Below are 21,156 nucleotides of genomic sequence, written 5' to 3' on the forward strand. Positions count from 1 at the left end.
GGGCTTCTCCCGTGTGGTCCAATAGACGACGGGCCCAGCCCATGATCCACTTTTTAGCCTATGGACAGAATCGAAAGATGTGCGGCTGACACTAAGCCCGCCCCCAGAGCCTCTAAGCGCTTGGCTGCAAGCGAGGGGCGGGGTTTGCTCAGGGAGTGGAATTTACGCATGCACCGTGTACACAGGTGGTATCTGCGCAGGCGCAGGAGGCCTCCTCGCACAGGCACCGCAGAATAGCCTTGAGTGTCGGGACAGCGGGGCCATCTGCTGCTGAAACAGCAGAGCTGAAGAAGGATGCGCATCCAGCCTCTCCGCTGCACGCAAAGCTCACTAGACAGAGAATCCGGAGGGATCCTCCGATCCGCAGCCCAAGGTCGCGCCCGAGCCCCACATCCTGGAGTCTCCTAGATTCTCAATCTGATTTATCTTGTCACAATCTCGAGTCTCCTGGTCCCACAGCCTGTTTGGGCCATCCAGCTTGCCTGAGGTGTCCAGCCGTCGGCGGATGTGCTGCATCCGAAATGCCGTCCTCTTTCCCAAGCTCCACACAAGCAAGAATTTCGTCATTTTTTTTTCATAGCTGAAATGGATTGGCACATTTCTATGTCATTCTTACGGTACAGTTTAGTGACATTTAGTATATTTATTTGGTACAGCCATCACCTCTGTTTCCAGAACTAACCATCCCTTCTCCAACAGAAACAGATACAACTTCCTAGTTCCTCCGTCTCCTCTAAAAATTCGTGGCTGTTGAATGGCTTAGAGTTCCTAAGATGTGAGATACACGATACCCAGGCCACCAGTTCTACTTCGGAGTTTCTTGAACAATTTCCAGTTCTACACCAAAACAACTTCCTTGTTTGTCTAGACCGTCGGTAATTTATTCAAGCCTCTGAAGCCATGCACCGTACTTTCCTTGCATTTTGTATAAGAATGCTTCCGTGGACAGATTCCTAGAAGTGGGTGAACCAGCCAAGCTGCTATGTGCCTGGGGCAATGGTGATAGCTGTTGGCAGGCTGCCATCTTGGAAGCTAGATCGATTGCTCAGCTCTCTCCGCTAGAGCGAGAGTGTGTGAATAGGCCTTCTGCGCCACAGTAGACAGCCTGTCAGTCAGGGACAGCTGACCAATGGGAGCTCGCTATTGTTTCCTTGTGGCATGTTAGACGTTTTGTTTTGTTTTTTTCCAAGAGAGGGTTTCTCGGTATAGCCCTGGCTGTCCTGGAACTCACTCTGTAGACCAGGCTGGCCTCGAACTTAGAAATCCACCTGCCTCTGCCTCCCACGTGCTGGGATTAAAGGCGTGCGCCACCACCGCCCGGATCCGGCGATGGTTCTTAATTTTCAATTTCTCTTGCAACAACTTTTCTGTTTCACACACACACACACACACAAAGTCAGCAGGAAGGTGACAGTTCACTCAGGAGGCAGAGGTCAGGTGGATTTCTGTTAAGTTCCAGGCCAGCCTGATCTACAGAGTAAGTTCCAGGGCTACACAGAGAAACCATGTCTTGAAAAAACCTTAAATAAATAAATAAATAAATAAACCCAAAGAAGAAGAAAGGGGAGGGGGCCTCTGTGAGTTCAAGGCAAGTGAGAAGTACATACTGTCTTTAAAAAATAAAAATATTAAGTTAAAGAACAGAAAGATTCAATCAAGAAGGAATAGTTTCACCCATGGGAATCTTTGTACGTTGTTATCAGGTACAAAGGCCAAGGTTACCTCACGACTGAAGGACTCTAGTACCTGAAAACCCGTGTACCCTGAAGCTAAGAGTCAGCTGCAGGTCATCTCTCCATTCATCAAACGTTATAAATGTCTGTCGTGCGTGAGGTTCGTTGTTAGGTCAGGGATACACGTGTATGAGACACAGGGAGGGAGGACAGTCCACCAGGGCTGAGCATCTTCTGCTTGTACCTCGGAGCTTGGCCTGATCAGGCCAGCAGAGGGGACCAAAGTGCAGCTGTGATTCCCAGGCAGGCCTTTCTCCAGCCCAGGCACTGGGGACAGAAAACCTCTGAAACCAACCTAAAAGGGGAGTGATACAGTTTGAGGATTTCTGTGCTGCTGTCCCTTGTCCCTTTGAACTCAGTTCCCTAGGGAAGTCTTCAGAGGTCAGAGTTATTCCAGAGTGCCTGGCCGGCCTGGGCAACCGGAGAGAGTGGAAGAGAGGTAGATTTCATCCAGGAGTTCTGGTTCCCTATTAAACAAACAAACAAACAAACAAAACAAACAAACAAACAAAAACCCAGCATGGTGCAGGCTAGAAGGGGCAGCCAATCAAGTAGGTGGCTATAGGCTGACAGCTGTGTTTAGGAGGGGCTAAGGTAGGAAAGGATGGAAGGGAAGGTGTGGGGCCCCCGGGCAGAACTAGGGGAGGAAGGGAAGTTGCCTTAGAGTGAGCAGAGGGAAAGGAGAAACCATCAGGGGCCACCCCAGGCTGGAATTTTCTTACTTTGCCATGAAAAACAAATTCCTTCTTTAGCCCAGGCCAGGAGGGTAGCCATCAATCTCGCCTCTGACCTGTGAGGGTACCTGGTCACCAGGCCTCAGGACTCACTGCTCTCCCTTCCCGCTTCCACAGCTTGATCTTTGCCTGGATTCTGGCCCTCGTTACTTGGCCCTGACAAGTCGGACCCCTGCACTGGGTGACCTCTAAAGGGCCTCCTTTGTTTGGTTTCCGTGACCGCAGCCCAACGTGGCCTTTAGAACAGGTATGAGCCACACTTCCGGTAAGGTGAGCAAATGCTACCTGTGTGTGTTGGGATGGGTGATAGGGTTGGTGTCACAGGAATTGCCAGCATCCTCAGATGAGGACCAAATAAATGGAAGTGGCTTGTCCCCATGCACCTACATAGACACCTTGGGATGGATCCATCAGGGACCTTGGATCTGGCTTGGAGCTTTGTGGCTTTGCTGGGCCCTTGGTTGGGCAGGGTCCTTATGAAGGAAAGGCTTTGGAGGATCTTCATGTCTTAGACTATCTCCTATAACGTGTTGATATAGAGGATGCAGAACCTAGCGGAGATCCGAGAAACAAAGCAGTGGAAGAGGTTGGTCTGGGTTTTCCAAGCAAAAGTTGCAAGATGTGCCTGAGTTCTAAGGGGGAAAAATAGAAATTCTGTACTAAGGCACTGCTGGAAGGCTTTGATGTCTGGGGAGGGGTTTACAGAGGGCATTGTGATAAAATCATCCAGGTGAAGGTGGTCAAGCCTGTCCCAGGGGTGGTTAATTTTCTATCCCCCAACAAAGCAGGGAACGTTCCCCTCCTACAAGAAGTTACAATAGGGGTCAAGTCCAGTCAGGACCTCTGCTGGTAGCCAGGTGTAGTAGATAGATATACAGCTGCCCCTACAGTCACCGTGCCAACCCAACCCAGAGCCTCTCAGACCCAGGGAGCCAGGAGGGGCAGCAGGGGAGAGGGGGGCCTGGGTAGCACTGGTGAGTAACTTGAGCCCCACCGAATTCATCGGGGAGAGGAAATACAGGGAGGCTCCAGGGAAGACTCAGCACAGGGAGGTGGAAGGCCCAGAGAGTGACTGAGGACTGTGGAGAGAGCTAATTAAGTTAGCCGTTCTATCCACGCCCAACCTTGATCTACAGAGGAAGCGATTGGTTCTAGCAGGTGGGGGACTCTCTCCGTGCTGTGAGATCTTGCTTCCATTTGACTTTGGAATCTTCCTAGTTGTGAACTTCTATGATAACCCGACACTTGTGATGGGCTTTCCGAGGGTGACACTGGCCACTGACCACTATGGCGTGGAGGTTCAGGCCTTTGTATTGGGGTGTGTCTTGATCATCGCCCAGGAAAAGGCTTTGTTACACAGATGACAGAATGCTAAGCTCTAGGCGTTTTGCAGATTTGGAAACCCACAACTGCCCCAGGAGATACAAGTAGAGGAAATTAGTTCAAAATGGTGACAAGGCCAGGTGCAGCTGTGACACTCTTGGGAGCTTTATAGTTGGGTAAGGCACAGATGCTACCCACCAAGGTGGCTGTGACAAAGTCTGCAATAACCTGGGTCTGTAAATGTCAAAGATTAACGGGAGTGGAGTATCTTGTGAGAGTGGGGACAGGTGTGCCCTGAAGCTATAAGGTGACTGTGTGTGTTTGGAGACAGGGTCTCACTAAGGTAGCCTTGGCTGGCCTCCAACTCACAGAGATCCTCCTGCCTCTCCCTCACAAGTGAAGGTGTGTGCCACCATGCCCCGCCCATAAAGTTGACTGAGTACCCCAGTGCCAGCGATGGGTACCTCCCTAGTTGTTGGCCAAAGAGGCCCTGGAGGCCCCCAAAGGTAGCAGCTATTGCCACAGTTGCTGGCTCTATTTCAGAACCGAATGGTAAGACCTTAGGGATGAAGATACTTTATACCCTGGCTGCAGATTTGGAAAAAATAAAGCTAGGACTCAGCTGGAAGCGTCTCCTCCCTGCGAGCTAGCCTGTGGTACCGCACGTTACCACGAAGGATGCTGGAAAGGATTAAGACCAAAAGTCCTACTTGGTTGTGGGCCCCGGGCGCTTCACAGTGTGGCAGCCGGTGCAGCAGGCACCCAGGTGGTTGTGGATGGAACTTTCTCAGCCAGGTGAGGTGGCTCATTCCTTTAGTCCTGGCTCTCAGGAGGCAGAGACAGGTAGATGTCTGTGAGTTTCATGCCTGGCTGGCCTGCATAGAGAATTCCAGGACAACAGGGCTATGCATAGAGACAGAAACAAACAACCCCACCCAACTTTATGAATGTACTTAATGCCCTTCCAGAAGAGGAGATTCCTTTCTGGTACTGGGAACTTGGATAAAAACCTTCCACCGAAGAAGTCATAGGCTCCAGGGAAGAAATGGCTGGTATGGTGCATTAAGTGATGGACCTGAAGAAGTGCTCCATCATAGCCAGAGGCCATCACAGCTGGACTTGTTGACTATTGACTGCCCCCCCTCCTGGAGAGCAGGTCTGGAGGATCATGGGAACCTCATCTGAGTATCCGATCATTCACCCAACAAGTTGTATGCAATTCACTCTAACTGCAAGTGACCTGGGGTCTCTGGCTAGGGCTAGGGGGTCCATGTGAGTGAAGAATCAGGGGAGAGAACCCCATGTACAAATCCATAGGGGGTCACCTAGTGGAACAGTACCTTGGTTTGTTTTGGAGATCATAGGTGAAGTGGGGTAAATGTTCTTTTGCCTCCCTAAGGGAAGGAATTGCCGCAACAGAAGATAAGGATGGGTGAGGGGGGAGAGGGACTCCGTGAGATAGGAGATGGTGAGGCCAGAGAGAACTTTGACCAGGTAGGAGATGGTGTCCCCAGAGTGATGTCCTAGGCAATCCCCCAAACAAAAGAAGTGTCCGAGTGTTATTCGTTTTGGGGAATCAGTGGAAAGTTTCATGTCACATGATTTAGTTCAACATAGCATAAAGCCAGAGTATGGAGGGGACAGGTGTCTTAAATTAAGGGTTGTTACATGAGGTGGGGTGGGGGAGATGGATCAGCAGTTAAGACTGCTTGTAGCTCTCACAGAGGACCAGGGTTCCATTTTCATCATCCACATGGTGGCTTACAATTACCTGTAATTCAGACCAGTTGGTGGTGGCGCACGACTTTAATCCCAGCACTTGGGAGGCAGAGACAAGAGAATCTCTGTGAGCTCAAGGGTTTGAGGCCAGCCTGGTCTACAGAGCAAGTTCCAGGACAGCTAAGGCTACAGAGAAAAGCCCTGTCTTGAAAAACAAATAAACGAACAAAGTCTGCAACTCCAGACCCAGGGAATCTGATCCCCGTGGGATCTGACCTCATGGGAGCCAGGTGCACGTAGGTACACATGAAGGGAAAAAAGGAGTTGTCACAACAGGCTTAACTCTCTGTCCCAAAGAGAACTGCAGGGGTGTGTGTCCTGATTTATTCATGGTATGGGATCTGGCCTTCTAGAGTGACCACTGTACTTAAGGGGCAGGACTGTGTTCTGCTCGGGTCTAAGGTACAATCATGCTGTGTTTTTAAGGCCTTGAGGACCCTTTATCCTCCCTCACGCCCTTCTCTTTCTGTCTTTCCCCCAGGTCTTCAGCCATGCTAGGCCTGTCTTCTACTGCTATACTACATCCCACTTCAGAGATATATAAATAAAGATATAAAATTCAGAGCCAAGGGCAAACCCCAGGGCTTCCATGTGTTCTCTTTAATTCTGACATTGAACTTTGTGTGGTTCCTTTTAAGGAATTTTTTATGTATATATGTCTAATGCTACATGAATGGGGTGCCCATGGAAGCCAGCGGGGAGAGAGGGCATCGGATCCCTGAAGCTGGAGTTATATGCACTTGTAATTTGCCCGATGTCTCTGTTTTAACCCCTAAGCCATCTCTCCAGTCCCAGCAGTTCTAGACATGGAGAAGCTGGGTATTTGGTTAACTCAGCAGACGCTGGGTGTTCTGGGCTGGGCTGCAGGGGTGTGGCTGCTTGCCTCAGCAGCCATGTGCTCTCCCTGGATGTTCCCCTCCACAGTCACAGCAGCCTGGAAACTTATGTTCCATCAAGTTCAGCCAGGGAGCTATACTTAGCCACGTGGGCGCGGCCAGGGGTAGAGGCTCTGAGTATAGATAGTAACAAGTGGGCTATTTCAAGCATCTGGAGAACCCCCTAGAATATTCCAGGCCAAGATGCTATTTATATAATCCACTGGGCTTCTGGAAGCAAGAGCTATAACCCTCGTGTCTCTTTGGCTTTCTAAAGAGGCTTCTTTCAGCAGGCTGTGGGAGAGGGACCGGGTCATCCAAAGGCCTCCTGTCCCTCAAGCACCTGTTTCCAGAAAGCCAGGGATGTTCTTTGATTTCAACCCCGAGTGGAAGACAAGTAGAGGCCCTCAGACCCTAGATGTTCTCTCTGCAGGTACTGTCCTGTGCCCTTCTGGAAGGGCAGCCAGCATGCAGGGAAGATAGCTTCCGGATGTGATGGGTTACATATTTATCTCATCCTGAGTATTGCTGAGCTTGCAGGTCTCTGCTTCCCACAGACACCACAGGGCTGTGACTAGACCTGTTTTCTTGCTCTCCTAGGCCCCTTGTCCCCACCTGTCCCCTGCTCCCATTTTGGAGAGAGATTCTAACAAAAGGCCTAGAAGTTTTCTCAAAAGTTTGCCCTTAGGAGGGGAAGTGGGACTTTCAAAAGTAATTCTGTAGAAGGGACAGGCAAGGAAGACAAGCAACCCCAAAGAAAAGGCCAGGCAAACACACTGGGGCACCCTCTTCCTGACCCTCATTCTGCATGTCAGGGGCTGGGCCCAGAAACTGAGAAGCCACCACTCCCGGTCTCTTTGCTGGGTACCGGTACCAGGCTGGCTGGGCAGGCGCAGGTGCAGGTGTCTGCAGGCTGCTCAGCTGCCGCCGCCTGACTTCAGCCTGGCCCGTTGAGTGGAAAGCATCCTCCTATCATTCCGTATCCGTTCCCTGGCAGGTACCCTCCTCCTGCTTCTCTGCCAACCCCCACCCTCCGCTGCCTCAGCCTTCCACCAGCCCAGATATAAATACAAGAGCATTTTCCATGGGCTGGAACCAAAGGGGGAAAACATTCCACTTTATTTTGGGCTGTGAGATTCCCTGCTTCATACCCGACAGGTGTGACAGCCCCATTTAGACATGGGGAGCCAGAAATAGAACACAATCTACAATATAGCTTCCTTTGGGCATCTGGATGCTATTTTAAAAGAGCACTCCTGTGAGAAACCCAGGCTCATGTTGATTGGGGTTCTGAGGGCCCCTCCATCGGGACTCTTGACCCGCTTGTAGAAGGACATTTGGGAACAAGATCCCTCCCATTGCTTTGACAGAGAGATGAAGAGGAGGTGGGGGAGCGAAGGGGCTTCTTACCCACAACCTTTGAAGCTATTTCCAACACCTGACTACCCCATGACCCTGTATAGATTTCAAGAAGGAATCATCAGACCCCACCCCGCTCTGCTCTAAGAATGAGGACCAGGTAGGGTGACTTCTCCAATGTTCTTGGATGTCTGGGCTAAAGAACAGTCCCTCACCCCAAATCCATGTCAAAATCCTAGCCATTGAAGACCCTTAGAAGTGGGTCTTTGCAGCTAAGATGAGGTCCTGTGGAGAGACCCACAGGCACAGGACAGTGTGACGACAGAGACAGAGGACCTCTTACAAGGCAGCGACATCATCCACCTCCTTCCTTGGACGCCATTTTGAGCTGGGACCTCTGGCTGCCAGAACTTTCGATGGGTGCATTTCCATTCAGAGGGTCTTGGTCTGGGAATATGAGTGTCTGTCTCAAAAGTGTGTCCCTCTACCAGCCAGCATAGGTCTGGTGCTCTTAGTCAGTCTGTAGCCTTCTCCCTCGAAGGAGTGGTGGGTACAGTGTTTATGCGTTTACAGTTACTTCTGGTCTAGAAGCCCAACCTCAAGGTCAAGTTTCTAAGCCAGGTATGCTGCTCATGCCTGTCACCCAGTTGAGGAGGCTGACACAGAAAGACTGCGGTGAGCTCAAGGCCAGTGTGGCCTAAAGACTGAGACGGTCTCCAAACAGGTCAAGCTTCCTCTGGGAAGGCCATCAAACCACAGCCAGATGCCCACTACCAAGTCTAGCCTGAAGCAGCTGCCAAACCAGAGGCTAAGGTACCCACATGATCCTCATGGGCTTTCCTGGCCGCTCGCTTTCCCACACGAAGGTTTAGCAGGCTCCTGGAAGCTCCGGAGAAAGTAGGAACCCTTGTTACTGGGCCTAGACAAAGGTGGCTGACTTATGTCCCTTGTTCTGGGCCAGGAGTGGAGTGGCTGAGAGACAGTTACCTAAAAAAAGAATTCTCTCTGCTGGATTCTGTGGGTCTCCTTTCTCTGCCCAGATGTCAACTCCAGTCAATCAGATCCACTATAGAACCAAGTCCTGCTCTCTTCCTGTGCTTGGGACACTACTTAGCTGCTAGCCACCCTCCCAGTTCTCAGCCTTGGTCTATCCCAACATCCTTCATGGGCCCTAACCCTGCTGCTAGTGTCCCACTGACATCATTCCTCCAAGTCACTTCATGCAGCTTCTCTTCCAGGTTTCATTTCTTCTAGTGAAGGCCACAGGCTCGCCTGCACACAGGCCTCTGAAATGCTCTGACAGGATACCCTCTGTCTCCTGTCTGCTCTGTGCCCAGAAGGGTCCAAGATATCTGGAATCCTGTTGCCCCTGGAGAATTCTGCCTCCTTCACAGATGCAGGGGATTGGTAAAGACTCAAGACTCAAGACAGGAGGGCTGAGTGCGAGGTTCTTTATTACTCACGGCTGCTCTCCTGAGACGTCAACCAGCCACTGAGGCCAGCTCCAAGCAGGACAACAATGCTGAGGACAGGTGAAATGGGATCTGCTTCAGCCCAATCCTCTCTGGCCCTACCTCATCTTAACGGGGAGGAGCCAGGGTGTATGTGTGCTTGTGTATAAGGGGAAGGAGAAAATGTGTCTCCGATCCCAAGGTGAAGGCAACTGAGGCTGGCTGAGAGGTAGCTGTGTTTTCCAAGGTATATACACATTGTGCTCTCCAGTAAAAACAGTCATTTCAAGTTGCACACAAAGGGACCCAGGTGGCCAGAGTCATTGGTGTCATGGTGGGTTTTAGCCAATGTCAGCTGTTTCCCAATAGATGCTCCTTTTTGGAACAAGTCCAGCAGACAGACCAAACTGAAAATGGAACTGTTGGTTCTTATTTTGGTGAGCCTTGTGATGATAAGTCTCCTCTGAACACAGGCCTTAGGGAAAGACGCCCAAAGGCTCCACTGGCCTTGGTTCTGGCCGGACACAGGCAACAGTGAACTGGGCCCTGTCCTGGATGACAGACCCACTGAAGAGTATTGTCAGGTTTGGCCCTTCCACCCTGCTGTGCCCCCACTAGGGGCCGGGACAGCAGCCTGCTTCCTCATGCCTCGCCAAGAGAGACATCCGGGAGAAGGCCTTGGGGCACGCGGCGCACCTATACTTCTTGGTACCAGCATGAGTCTGCAGGTGAGCCCTCAGGTTGGAGCGGTCAGCAAAGGCCCTGCTGCAGTGAGAACAGGTATAGGGCTTCTCACCTGTGGGAGGAAGAAGGGAGGTCAGGTGACGGCCATCGCCAGGACAATCCCACAGATTGTGGCCAAAGGTGAAATGTCATTGCTGACCAACCAGTAACTTGCCCTTGTTCTCCAAATCCTCAACACAGCCCAAGCACCCAAGGCCAGAGCCTGTGGACAATCAGACTGTCACTCAGGACAGGATCACAGCATCAGAGATCTTCTGAGGCAAAGGCAGGGTGGCTGCTGTGTCTCTGTGACTCCCTAGGTGCTCAGTTCTGACCATGAGAAGTAGTGGGAACCCCCCTGGCAGGGAACACTCCCTGGCCACTGGCAAGTGTGATATTGAACCACTGTAAAGGCAGGAGTAAGCTAGAATCCCAGACACAGGCACTATCTCCAATCAGGGCCACCAAGGGTGGGGACAGAATCTTTCTGCTAAGACCCTGGCTTCCAGGATAACCCTCCAAAGTAGAAGGGGAGGGGCCATTGGGAAATGCCTGTCTGATTCTACATCCCATAAGAGGCATGGGTACTCTAACTGGTTCCAGTTCTCCAAGTCCAGAGTCTGCCCTTCCTGTGGGTGTTTCCACAGTGACTATGCTCCCTCACCTTCACAGACTGCCCTGGCCCTGAAGCCACAAGATGTGCGTAGACAGGCTCTGCAGAATCTCTGCAGTTCTCAGTGCTGTTGTTCAGAGACAACTGCTCCGTTAGCGCCCCTCCAACCCTACTAAAAAATGGGGTCTTTGCAAAGATAACAGTTAAGATGAGGCCATCTGGGTGAATCCTAACTCTATGACTTACAGGGGTCTCCCTCCCCTTACAGCAGAGAGACACACCCAGGGGAGAAGGCATTAGGAAGGTAGGGGCAGAGACACACAGATGTGGCCATCTGCCAATGAGTGGGGTGGCTGCCAGGAGATCAGAGAGGCAAGAAGTGTCATCCCTATTGCCTTTGAAGACAATGTGGCCTGGCCATGCCTGGAGTTTAGGTTTCTGGCCTCAGGACCTTGAGGGGACATGTCTGTGCTGCTCTTCATCAGTGGGGATGGGTGTAAGCAACTGTAGGAGGTGCAAGGATCCTGCCAACAAGGAGACCAGCCCCTCCCCCAACCTGGATCCTTCTCTGGGATTGCAGCCTTGCCCCTCCTACCTGTATGGGTGCGGATGTGGCCCTGGAGCAGCCAGGGCCTGGAGAAGGCCTTGCCGCACACCTTACAGATGCAGGGCAGCGTGTGGGTGCGGATATGCATCTTGAGGGCACCCAGGCTGGCATACTCCTTGTCACAGTACCTGCAGGTGAAGGCGCGCCCAGTCGGCAGGTGGCAGTGCAGCTGCTGATGCCTCGCCAGACCAGCCAGTGTATGATACGGCCTGTGGCAGTGGAGGCACTCAAAACTACCTGGGACTCGAGATGTTCCCTCAGCCCTGAGATGTTCATCTAGAGCTCCATCTGGGCCCAGGATTGGGGGCCAGCGTGTGGGTAGCACCAACAGCGGGGGCAGATTAAAGCTGTCTTTGAGAGTCACACTCGGTGCCTGGCCAGCCCGAGGGCCCACCCAGCTGGTTTCTTGGGGTTCTGGTCCAGAGGCTCCCAGAGTTTCTCCGTGACACGGCAGAAGAGGCAGGGAGATGCAGGCAATGGCAGAGGTCCTGTCCCAAGGCTGCAGAGGGTCGCTGGGATCGGAAGGGGCCTCGTCTGGCCGGTGGCGGGATCCCACCAGCTCCCCACAGGCAGAGCAAGAGCCATTAGCTTCTAGAAGGGCAGAGGGGAGAGACACACACAGTGAGGATGAGACCCAAGGCCTGGGCTTTCAGACTTCTGCTCACTTATCCGACTGTAGTCCGGCCTGTCTTATAGGTCAGCAGCAGCCAGAGTTCTCGCCTTCATCTACCGTTCTGGTCCAGAGAGGTGGTAAGGGGAGGTAAGGACTGAGGAATGTATGAACTAGACACGTCCGGACACTAGAAGGTGAACTGAACTTGTTTAAAATGAAGATACTTGAGATCGAGTAACTTCCGGGACCTCCGGTGCTCAGGGACAGAAACAGCTGTAAACCCAGGCATGTGGGCAGACACCTGCAAACCTAGCATTCCGGACACTAAGTCAGGAGGATTTCAAATCTGAGCCAGCCTGGGCTACATATGGAGACCTCAAGAATCAGCTCGCCACAGGCTCCTTGCTCAAGTCTGGGAAGCTTGTCTTAAGGAGCCCCAGTCCCATTTCTGAACAGCGGGTAACAGCTGGGGCTAGCACCCCTGGGCCTGGGCTCCCACACAGATGAATGCTCTCAGAACAACAACAACAAAAAAAGAACCTGGTAAAACTGGCCAGCCACCCCCACAGCAATCAGCCTCCACTCACCGCAGGGTCACCCTTGTGGCGTCTCCTTGAGTGTGTCACGATGTGCTGTGCTCGGCCACGTCCCTGACCACTCAACAGCGCACATTTGCTACCCTGTCTGCGCGCATGAACACGCCCGGCCAGGCAAGTGGCTGCAGCCAGTGAACTCGGCAGCATCGGATCTAGTCCTGGCTTGTATGTCCTTTGGTTGGGGCTCCTTTATTTGTGGCCAGAATTTCATGTGTTTAATCAAACAATGCTGGCATCCCTCCCGACACACACACAAAGACCAGGCTGCAAACAAGAGGAAAATTCTGGATTCCCCAAAGACAGAAGCACCAATCACCTCTCCATCCTCCTCCTCTGCCACCTGCGCTGAGACAGACCTCTACCCCCGCTTCTACCTTGATGCCAAGGCTTTGGGTAGAAATGGCAGCTCACAGGTCGGGAGGGAATATTCCCAAAGGAAATGTTTGATTAGAAACTAGGCTATGTACAAAGAAAGTTTACAGCTCCGCTGTGAAAAGTATAATAGCACAGTTTAAAAATAGATACAGAAGGGTAGGAGGCACAGTTCAGGGGGTAGGGCGCTTGCTCAGTACTCGAGATGTCCTGGGTTCCTCCTCCGAGCTGGGTGTAATGTTGCACATCTGTAATCGTAATTAGGGAGGTGGAGGCAGGAGGATGAGAAGCTGAAAGTCATCCTCAGCTACAAAGGGTTCAAGGCTAGCCTGGACTACATGGGACATCTCCCCCTCCAAAATTAGGGACTATAAGAATATCTATTTCTCCAAAGACATTACCCAAGTTGGCAAGATGGCTGAGCAGGTAGACAGACATGCTTGCAGCCAAGTCAGCCGACCTGATTTTTATATCCCCAACCCCTAAGATGAAAGGGAAAGCTACTTGCACGTTATCTCTGACATCCACACACATTCCTGATGCATGTGTCCACACCCACTCACAGATAAATAAAATTTTTTCTTCCTTTCTTTCTTTCTTTCTTTCTTTCTTTCTTTCTTTCTTTCTTTCTTTCTTTCTGTCTTTCTTTCTTTCTTTCTTTCTTTTTGTTTGTTCAGGACAGGGTTTCTCTGTGTAGCCCTGGCTGTCCTGGAACTCACTCTGTAGACCAGGCTGGCCTCAAACTCAGAAATCCGCCTCCTCTGTCTTCCAAGTGCTGGGATTAAAGGCGTGCGCCACCACTGCCCGGCCCAAGTTTTCTTAATTAAAAAAGACTAACATTTTAAAAAGCATATGGGCAATACGCCCACAAGAAATCACCCATCGTTAGACACCGGAAAGATGCAAATCAAAACCATGTCAAGGCTCCATATCTTACTTCAAGGACGGCTAGCATTTAATCAGGAAGAGACAGGTGCTAGGGAGGATGTGGAAAGCCAGGAAGTTAAATTCCATTACTTTCTCCCTACCTGAGTTCTTTGACACATTGTTCCTAATTATATAGCCAGCTTATCTTACTCTGGATTGGAGGAGAGAGCAAGATAGCTAAGAGACTCTGTCAGCAAAGTTCTGGACATCAGAATGTGGGAAGTTTCGCTGGGGTCCTGTCTGCAGGAAGGTCTGCACTTTTGCAGCCAAGGTATGGCCATGTTCAAACACTGTCTGTGTTCTGTGTCCGCTCCACAGGCAGAGGAACGAGACCTCATGCAGGTGGGAGTGACCATGGCTTCTGCACGTGCCTTTCCTGTGTTCTCGTTCTCTTGCACTTTTGTGATTTCTGAAGCTTTGGTTCCCCAGAGATAGGGGTCTCAATGCCCTCTCAAGGCCCCTTGAAAAGAGGGAGGGGGAAACCCCAGACCTCAGCACCTCAGGTATACTCTAGGGTGACACCCTAATAGGAAGAGAGTCATTGGGACCACGGGGTCCTGAGAAGCCAAGAGGGAACGTTAAAGGGCATTAAGACGACTCTGGACAACCTCCTGTCCGCAACATGGCTCTGCAGGGCACCTGATTTGCCCATTTAAGCGGTAAGCTGGTGTGCACTGTCAAAGTGCAACTTAAGGTTTTAAAGTCTTAAAATTATGGCCTAGGGCCAGAGGTATGGTTCAGCGGTAAGTGCTTAACCAGTCTTAAGACTGATTCCATCCTCCAAACCAGAAGAAAAAAAAATCCTACATTCACTGTAAGTACAACTTTTCACCTTCCCTGTAAGGAGACCCACCACCCAACTAAAAGAAAAGTCTCATCACACTTTAGTATATAGTTATAGAATTACTACTGGTGGTGACTCATTAAATTGAATTCAAAATGTTCCCTGGAAGAGCAGGGTCCTAGATAGCACCCCCTGGTGGCAGCATAGGTGATGGGGCTTAATCCAAGGAGCTCCCAGCAACTGGGGCTCTGGGTAGGACTCACTAGGTGAAAGTGCTGGCATAAGCCCCGACATCCAAGGTGTCCCTAGGCACTGGACAATTCACAAGTAGGTCTTTCTCCAAGAAGCTGCCCACCTGAGCGGGGATAGCTCTGACCTACTGCAGCAGGCTAGCCCTGAAGATTAAGGGTTCTCTTCTCAGGTGCTCAGACCTAAAGCCCCCGAGCCTAGTGGGAATGGTGGACACCTAAGCCACCATGGTGGAGGGCGGCTCTTCCTTGGTCACTGCACCAGGAGAGCAAGGGGGCTTCTGGGAAAAGGGAAGACCACCAGAGGTTGTTCGCTCTATCAGTGAGCTCACCACCCACGAGGCAGGCAGGATGCTCTGGGGGAGTCCTGCTTTTTCTCACCAGTCACCATCTATGGGCGGGACAAGTTTCCTTGCATTGTGGTCAGTGAGGCCTTCTCTAGAAGGTGGGTGTATACAGCGCCTGGGACATATTTTAAGTTTGAACCCTTACAGGCCTGCACAGAGAGGACTTCAGGGTCTGCTTGGCTGAAGCTGTAGTGTTGGCAGTCCACAGGGAGAGCTCCAGGGAGACCTGGGACTCAGGAAACTTTTCCGAGTGGGGAACCCAAGGCATGCCTGAGTCTTCCGAAGCAGAGAAGTTAGTTGCCCAGGGCACATTCCTCTTGGAGCCCCAGTCTTAGGCCAGAAGGGAACCTCATCCCCTGTTGAACTGGAAAACTCTGTCCCCTTCCCCTCTCACCTGGGGCAGGTGTGACCCAGCTCCCAAGGACTTCCCAGCTGCCTCCAGCCCCGAAGCGCGGCGTGCTGGGGGCGGAGAACCGGCCAACCCCTACCTCTCTGTGTCTCCAGTTTCCCGTAGTTGGGGACCCTGTGACTGGAGTGCGTTTTCACCAGGAAGGAGCGCGGCATGGTCCCCTCCCGAGAGCAGGCAGGGTCTAGAGCCTGCAGCGGGACACCGACTGCGGCGTCTGGCGGCGCCCGCGGGCAGCGAGGCCGGCAGGTGCGAGAAGGGTCAGGCTCATTAGCATAGCGCACCACCTCGGCCAACCAGCGCCGAGCACGGCGGGGCGGGGCCGCGAAGCCACGCCCAGGACAGGTGCGCGGGCGGGGAACCCGCCGCGTGGTCGGCGGTGTCTGCCCCACGGGACTCGGCTGGCCCGCGTCATGGTCACACACCGACCCCGCGGGGGCTGGCCATCGACCTGCCGTGGATGAAAGAGCAGAGTTCAGGGTTGGGTGACAGGGGCCAGCCAACTTGGACAAGCCAAGTTCCTATCCTCTCCAGCATCCTTTATATTCCGTGCCCGGGAGAGCCGGAACAGCCCAGTCTGGTTGTCTAGGTTCTCCGTATGGATGTTTACAACCTTAAAGTCCGGTGGGACAGTCTCTGGGATAGCTGGACATAACACCAACTGGGTGTGCCTGTGGCTGAGTAGCAGGGCTGTGTAGCCAGAACTGCGTTTTTACCCTATAACCACATTCCTTGGTATCTGTGGGCTGAGGTGGGAAGGGAAGGTGAGTCTGCAGCGTAGGAGACATTGGGGGAAGGGGGCTGAGTCATTCTTGTGTTCATGTTCACGGTTGCAGGGCACAGTAGCTGGTGTCATTCTGTGTCTAGGAGAAAACCAAGGTCTTGAGAGTTCTGTGGTCAACGGAACTGGGACTAGCCCACCACACTCCTGGCTGGTCAGATGTGGCTGCAACTACTCATTTGTTATGTGTAAGTGTGAGGAAATAGGGCATCTGTGGCTGCCCATTCCCAGGTTCCTTAGATCTGTAAGATGACCTATTTGTAGCCTTTTGTAACCTCTTCCCCCTCCCAGGCATAAATAGATAGAGCCTACGGTTGGAACCAGCCCTCACCTGCCATACCCTTCCTGCCATATCCTCCCACACAATGCATAGCCTGCGGCTGATTCTCCAAGCTCCTTAATGAGGGATGACCTGGCATTCCTGAGGGAAACTGCCAGTCTCCTGAAAGGTGCTGGACCCACCTTTGAGGCGGGGTTAATAGGCTTCGGACATTCACAAGCCATTGCCCTGAGAGAAACTGGAGCTCCTCACTTCTCTGAAGCCCCTCACCTTGCTGTTGTGCAAGCTCATTCTTCAGCTGTGGCACACAGTTAAAGCCAGCAGACCCCGTGCAGCCCCAGGAAGAGGGAGTAGCTGTCTCCAGTACTGGGGTTTAAAATTCTAAGCCCACTGCAGTGGGAAACCTCCCCAGCGGGAGAGAGGCTTGCTTCAGCCTCCTCAGGGCTCGAAGACCAGCTGCCTGCTGCCTACATACCAAGCTGCTCACTAACCTCCTTCAGCAGACATACAGGTTTGGGAAGCAACTCACAGGTTTCACCGGAGCCCCACACAGACCTCAGCCGCCCCCAGAAGCACATGAAGCAGGCCACAGGAAAGCCCGCAGCCCTGATGACAGTGAGGTACACTCACCCTGTAGCACACACAGTACCAAGTAGCTTTACTTTGCTGCCTCACTGGGGCTCCCACCAACATGCCCACAGGAGACGATGCAGTTTGTTTATGCCCTGGTCCCTGATGTATTGCCTGAGCTAATAGATGGTGTCGTGGGTTGGACTATGTCTATTCAATGTATACATCTGTGTGGTTTAATTCAGATGCTAAGTCTTTGCTGATTCAAGAGGACTCTAACCCACTGATTAATGTCCTAACAAAGAGGGCAATGGGGCTTTGGTGTGCACAGGGGTGGCTGGAGAGTCTGGATAGAGGCTTAAGGCCTGAGTGGTCAGCAACGAGGGAGCCCATGTTCCCTTCCCCCGAAGCTTTGGCACACCACCAGTCCAGCAGCTCATGATGCTTGGACAGATGACATCCTGAAAATGTTGGAGCAGCAGGCTAGGTCCACCCTGCAGAAACCCAGCAGACTTGTGGATGAGCCCAGCACAGCCTTCAGCTTCAGGGCGCATGGCTGAGGGCTCCTGGGGGACACAGCTGTCCCTTCTCCTGCTCTCCGGGCCTCATCCTCCCAGGCACAGCCTTCCCTGGGGTTCCCCAGGGTTTCTGAAGTTCGGAACTGTGGATTGACTAAGGGAAGTGTGATCTGCAAACAGCCTCCAGCGGTCCATCTTCCCCCTGCTCTTCCCTGAGGAAAAGCTCAGAATGAGGATGGAAGTGGGGCTCAACCTTCTCACCTCCTTGACCTGACACTGAGTGCAAGGGCCCCTGGAGAGTCCTTGATCTACAGAAGGCGGTCCACTCACTAGCAAGAGATTGCAGTTGGAAACAGCCTTTGGCCCTTGCAGAGAGTCCTTGAATTGCGCCGAGTCTCTGCACCTGTTGTGTGTGGATGAAGCCTTTTTCTCCAGGGTTCTGAGTGCTCAGAAAGAGAGCAGAGGGCTGACATCTGGCAGAGCAGGGCCCAACAGGAGGACAGACTGTGTTACTGTCCCTTGCCCAGGCTTGACCCACCTGGCGTTTCATATACAGGGATCCTTCCTCAATCTCCTCCTGACCTCAGATCTTCAGCTGAGGGTCTGAGTCCTCTGCAGGCACCTTGGTTTCCAGGAGAGCTGAGTGGGAAGCTGGAGGGCCCCACTCTGTCTTCCTCTTCCTCCATACAAGCCGAAACAGGGTCTCCAAAATCCCTTCTTCCGATGGGAACAAGGCCTCGTGAGCTCAAATGGTGGTGGTGGGGGGTGTCCCTGAACTAAGTAGGTGAGTACACACCACACAAATGTGCAAGAGGGATTCTGGGAAGGCCAGACTCCTGCTGCTGGGTAGGGTGGTGAATGGATGATGTGCGGCTGGGCACTGGCTGGTGGGTTCAGAAGTGAGGCTCTGAGGCATACAGTGCCTTAAATTCACTCAGTGCTTGTTCTGGTGCTGCGGGGAGCACACAGATCCCTAAGACCCAGGGATCCCTGGCCAGTTCCTCAGAGGCCCAAGGCTGAGGAGACACATGCTCTTTTTTTTTTTGTTTGTTTGTTTGTTTTTTGTTTTTTTTTTTTTTTTTGTTTTTTGTTTTTTTCAAGGCTCTAGTTGGCCACATGACCCTTTCCTATGAAGAAGGTCCAGGAACCTGTGACAAGGGTGTTTGCTTTCTAGGAAGCAGGGTGCTAGCTTCTGGTGCTGTTGCATAACCTGAAACTACAGGCATGTTGCTGCCAGTCCAGGTTTCTGACACCCTAGATGCCATGGGGCACAGCAGCGTGGGCTGGAGGATGGTTGAGTGGGAGGGAGAGTTACAGGGGAGTCCTAGGTGGCTTCCTGCTATTCCTAGAATAGTCCAAGGTAGAAAAACCTTGGCTTGCTGAGCTTCCAGCCTAGAGAGGGTGAGGCACACCTAAGGACAGGAGCTACCTGATTGTACACATGGTGCCGCTTTGCTCTCTGCCGGGGGAGACTGTCCCTCCCTCTGGCAAACTTCACAAGTGACTATGTGGCAATAGGGTTCATGTGTTACTCTCGAGAAGGGTCATGGCCCTGCTCTCAGGAACCACCCATTAGTATTGCAGATCTCAGCCTCTTGGCTCCAGAGATTTTTTTTTTTTTCTCTCCAGACAATACAAAGCATTGGTTGGCTGCTTTGTGATCTAAGACTGCCTCACCTGGATATGGGTCTGCTGACATCTGCCTTGTTCTGGGTTTCCTACCCTCCGTAGGGTTGACTCTGATGGCCCTCCAGCCAGTCCTAGATGTAGAATCACCAGAAGATGTCGAGGCCGATTTGGGAGCAAGAATGAGGTGGTACTTGAGCTGGATGCTGCCTCTCTGCTTTGCTAAGAGGGTGACGACCCTCAAAGCCCAGACAGAGCTGAGAAGGGTGTAGGCTCTTCTGGGCACAGGAGATGTCTGTCATGTCCCACGGTAGCCTCAGGGCTTCTGTGGACAGCATAAAAAGAATCAGGAGTTCTGCAGGCCTGGAAAGAGAGGGTATGGGCTGACTTTATCATGGGGTGGGATGCTCTGAAGATATCGAATGCTTAGGAAGGTGTCTGAGAGTGGTTAGAAGATATCTCCTCTTTTTGCGCTCTCTCTCTCTGTCTCTCTCTCTCTGTCTCTCTCTCTGTCTCTCTCTGTCTCTCTCTCTCTCTCTCTCTCTCTCTCTCTCTCTCTCTCTCTCTCTCTCTCTCTCTCTCCTTTCTAGGACTGCTTTGCCTGGGGCAGGAATTGGGAACTGGGTACTCAAAAAGAACAGAGGCTAGTCACATGGGACACAGGAAATGGATCCTTTCCTGCCCCTTTGCTTCTGCTCCCATCAACAGCAGGGGCAGTTGGGTGTGCCTCTTCCTCTTCCGTAGTGGCAATTGTGGACTTTTGGTTCCTCTAAAAAACACAGAAATATTATAAGAATGTGCTTTCATCTTAATCCCAGGTGTAGGAATGTGGGGCTGCTTCAGATCTCCACAGCGGCTGACTGTGATTTGCCTCACGCTCTAGCAGAGGTGTGGTTTTTGCCAGCTGCAGACAGTTTCTGTGATTGTATGATGCTTGGAATTCTGGGAACTTTTCAGAGGGTGTGTAAATGCTAGCCTTCTCCCCCCCCCACAGGAGGTAGAGTTGGTGGTTGTTGGGGTGGGGGTGGCGGTTGTTGGGGTGGAGTTGGTGGTTGTTGGGGTGGGGTGGGGGTTGTTGGGGTGGAGTTGGTGGTTGTTGGGGTGGGGTGGGGGTCGTTGGGGTGGGGTGGGGGTTATTGGGGTGGGAGTTGTTGGGATGGAGTTGGTGGTTGTTGGGGTGGGGTGGGGTTGTTGGGGTGGGGTGGGGGTTGGTGGGGTGGAGTTGGTGGTTGTTGGGGTGGGGTGGGGGTTGTTGGGGTGGGGGTTGTTGGGGTGGAGTTGGTTGTTGGGGTGGGGTGGGGGTTGTTGGGGTGGGGTGGGGGTTGTTGGGGTGGGGGTTGTTGGGGTGGAGTTGGTGGTTGTTGGGGTGGGGTGGGGGTTGTTGGGGTGGGGTGGGGGTTGTTGGGGTGGGGTGGGGGTTGTTGGGGTGGAGTTGGTGGTTGTCGGGGTGGGGTGGGGGTTGTTGGGGTGGGGTGGGGGTTGTTGGGGTGGAGTTGGTGGTTGTTGGGGTGGGGTGGGGGTTGTTGGAGTGGGGGTTGTTGGGGTGGAGTTGGTGGTTGTTGGGGTGGGGTGGGAGTTGGTGGGGTGGGGGTGTTTTGAGGTTTGCTAGTAGTGGTGCTCAAAGAAGAAACAAAAGGAAAGAAATTAGATTCATGGATCTCTTTCCCCTCTGTCCTTGTTTCTCTTCTGTCTAATGTTAGGGGGTGAAACCGGGGTGGGTGGGGGGAATAAAGGGTGGGAAAAGAACCCCCAACAAAGTACCAAAGACAGCGACAATCTCCCCCTCCTCCAGGCCTCTTGAGGGATAAGACCAGATACCAGTGTACAAGGGGCTAATGAGTTAACCACTTAACTGGTGAGCTCAAAGGTCTATTGCTGCTGCCTGCGCTGT

At 52.4% G+C, this 21,156-nt stretch overlaps 1 protein-coding gene and 1 long non-coding RNA gene across 2 annotated transcripts; one reads left to right on the forward strand and one right to left on the reverse strand.

The window, feature by feature from the left end:
* Nucleotides 1-154: 154 nt before the first annotated feature.
* On the forward strand, nt 155-6,140 carry LOC143435003 (uncharacterized). The gene is made up of 3 exons (XR_013104953.1): nt 155-959; nt 2,585-2,714; nt 6,051-6,140. It is a non-coding gene; the product is annotated as an uncharacterized LOC143435003 (long non-coding RNA).
* A 1,525-nt stretch (nt 6,141-7,665) lies between these two features.
* Nucleotides 7,666-15,708, reverse strand: Snai3 (snail family transcriptional repressor 3). The gene is made up of 3 exons (XM_034522865.2): nt 15,573-15,708; nt 11,186-11,788; nt 7,666-10,050 (listed from the first exon to the last, which is right to left on the reverse strand). The coding sequence occupies exons 1-3, from the start codon at nt 15,646-15,648 to the stop codon at nt 9,869-9,871; spliced, it is 861 nt and encodes a 286-aa protein (XP_034378756.1). The 5' UTR covers nt 15,649-15,708; the 3' UTR covers nt 7,666-9,868.
* Between the last annotated feature and the right edge of the window lie 5,448 nt (nt 15,709-21,156).

The sequence above is a fragment of the Arvicanthis niloticus genome, chromosome 18 (genome assembly GCF_011762505.2).
Source record: "Arvicanthis niloticus isolate mArvNil1 chromosome 18, mArvNil1.pat.X, whole genome shotgun sequence".
NCBI classification, from domain to species: domain Eukaryota; kingdom Metazoa; phylum Chordata; class Mammalia; order Rodentia; family Muridae; genus Arvicanthis; species Arvicanthis niloticus.

Coding starts and splice junctions, on each gene's coding strand:
- Snai3 (XM_034522865.2), bottom strand. CDS start 15,648: ATGCCGCGCTCCTTCCTGGTGAAAACGCACTCCAGTCACAGGGTCCCC. Junction 11,789..15,572: donor GAAACTGGAGACACAGAGAG/GTAGGGGTTGGC, acceptor CTGCCCTTCTAG/AAGCTAATGGCTCTTGCTCT. Junction 10,051..11,185: donor CCACATCCGCACCCATACAG/GTAGGAGGGGCA, acceptor TTCCTCCCACAG/GTGAGAAGCCCTATACCTGT.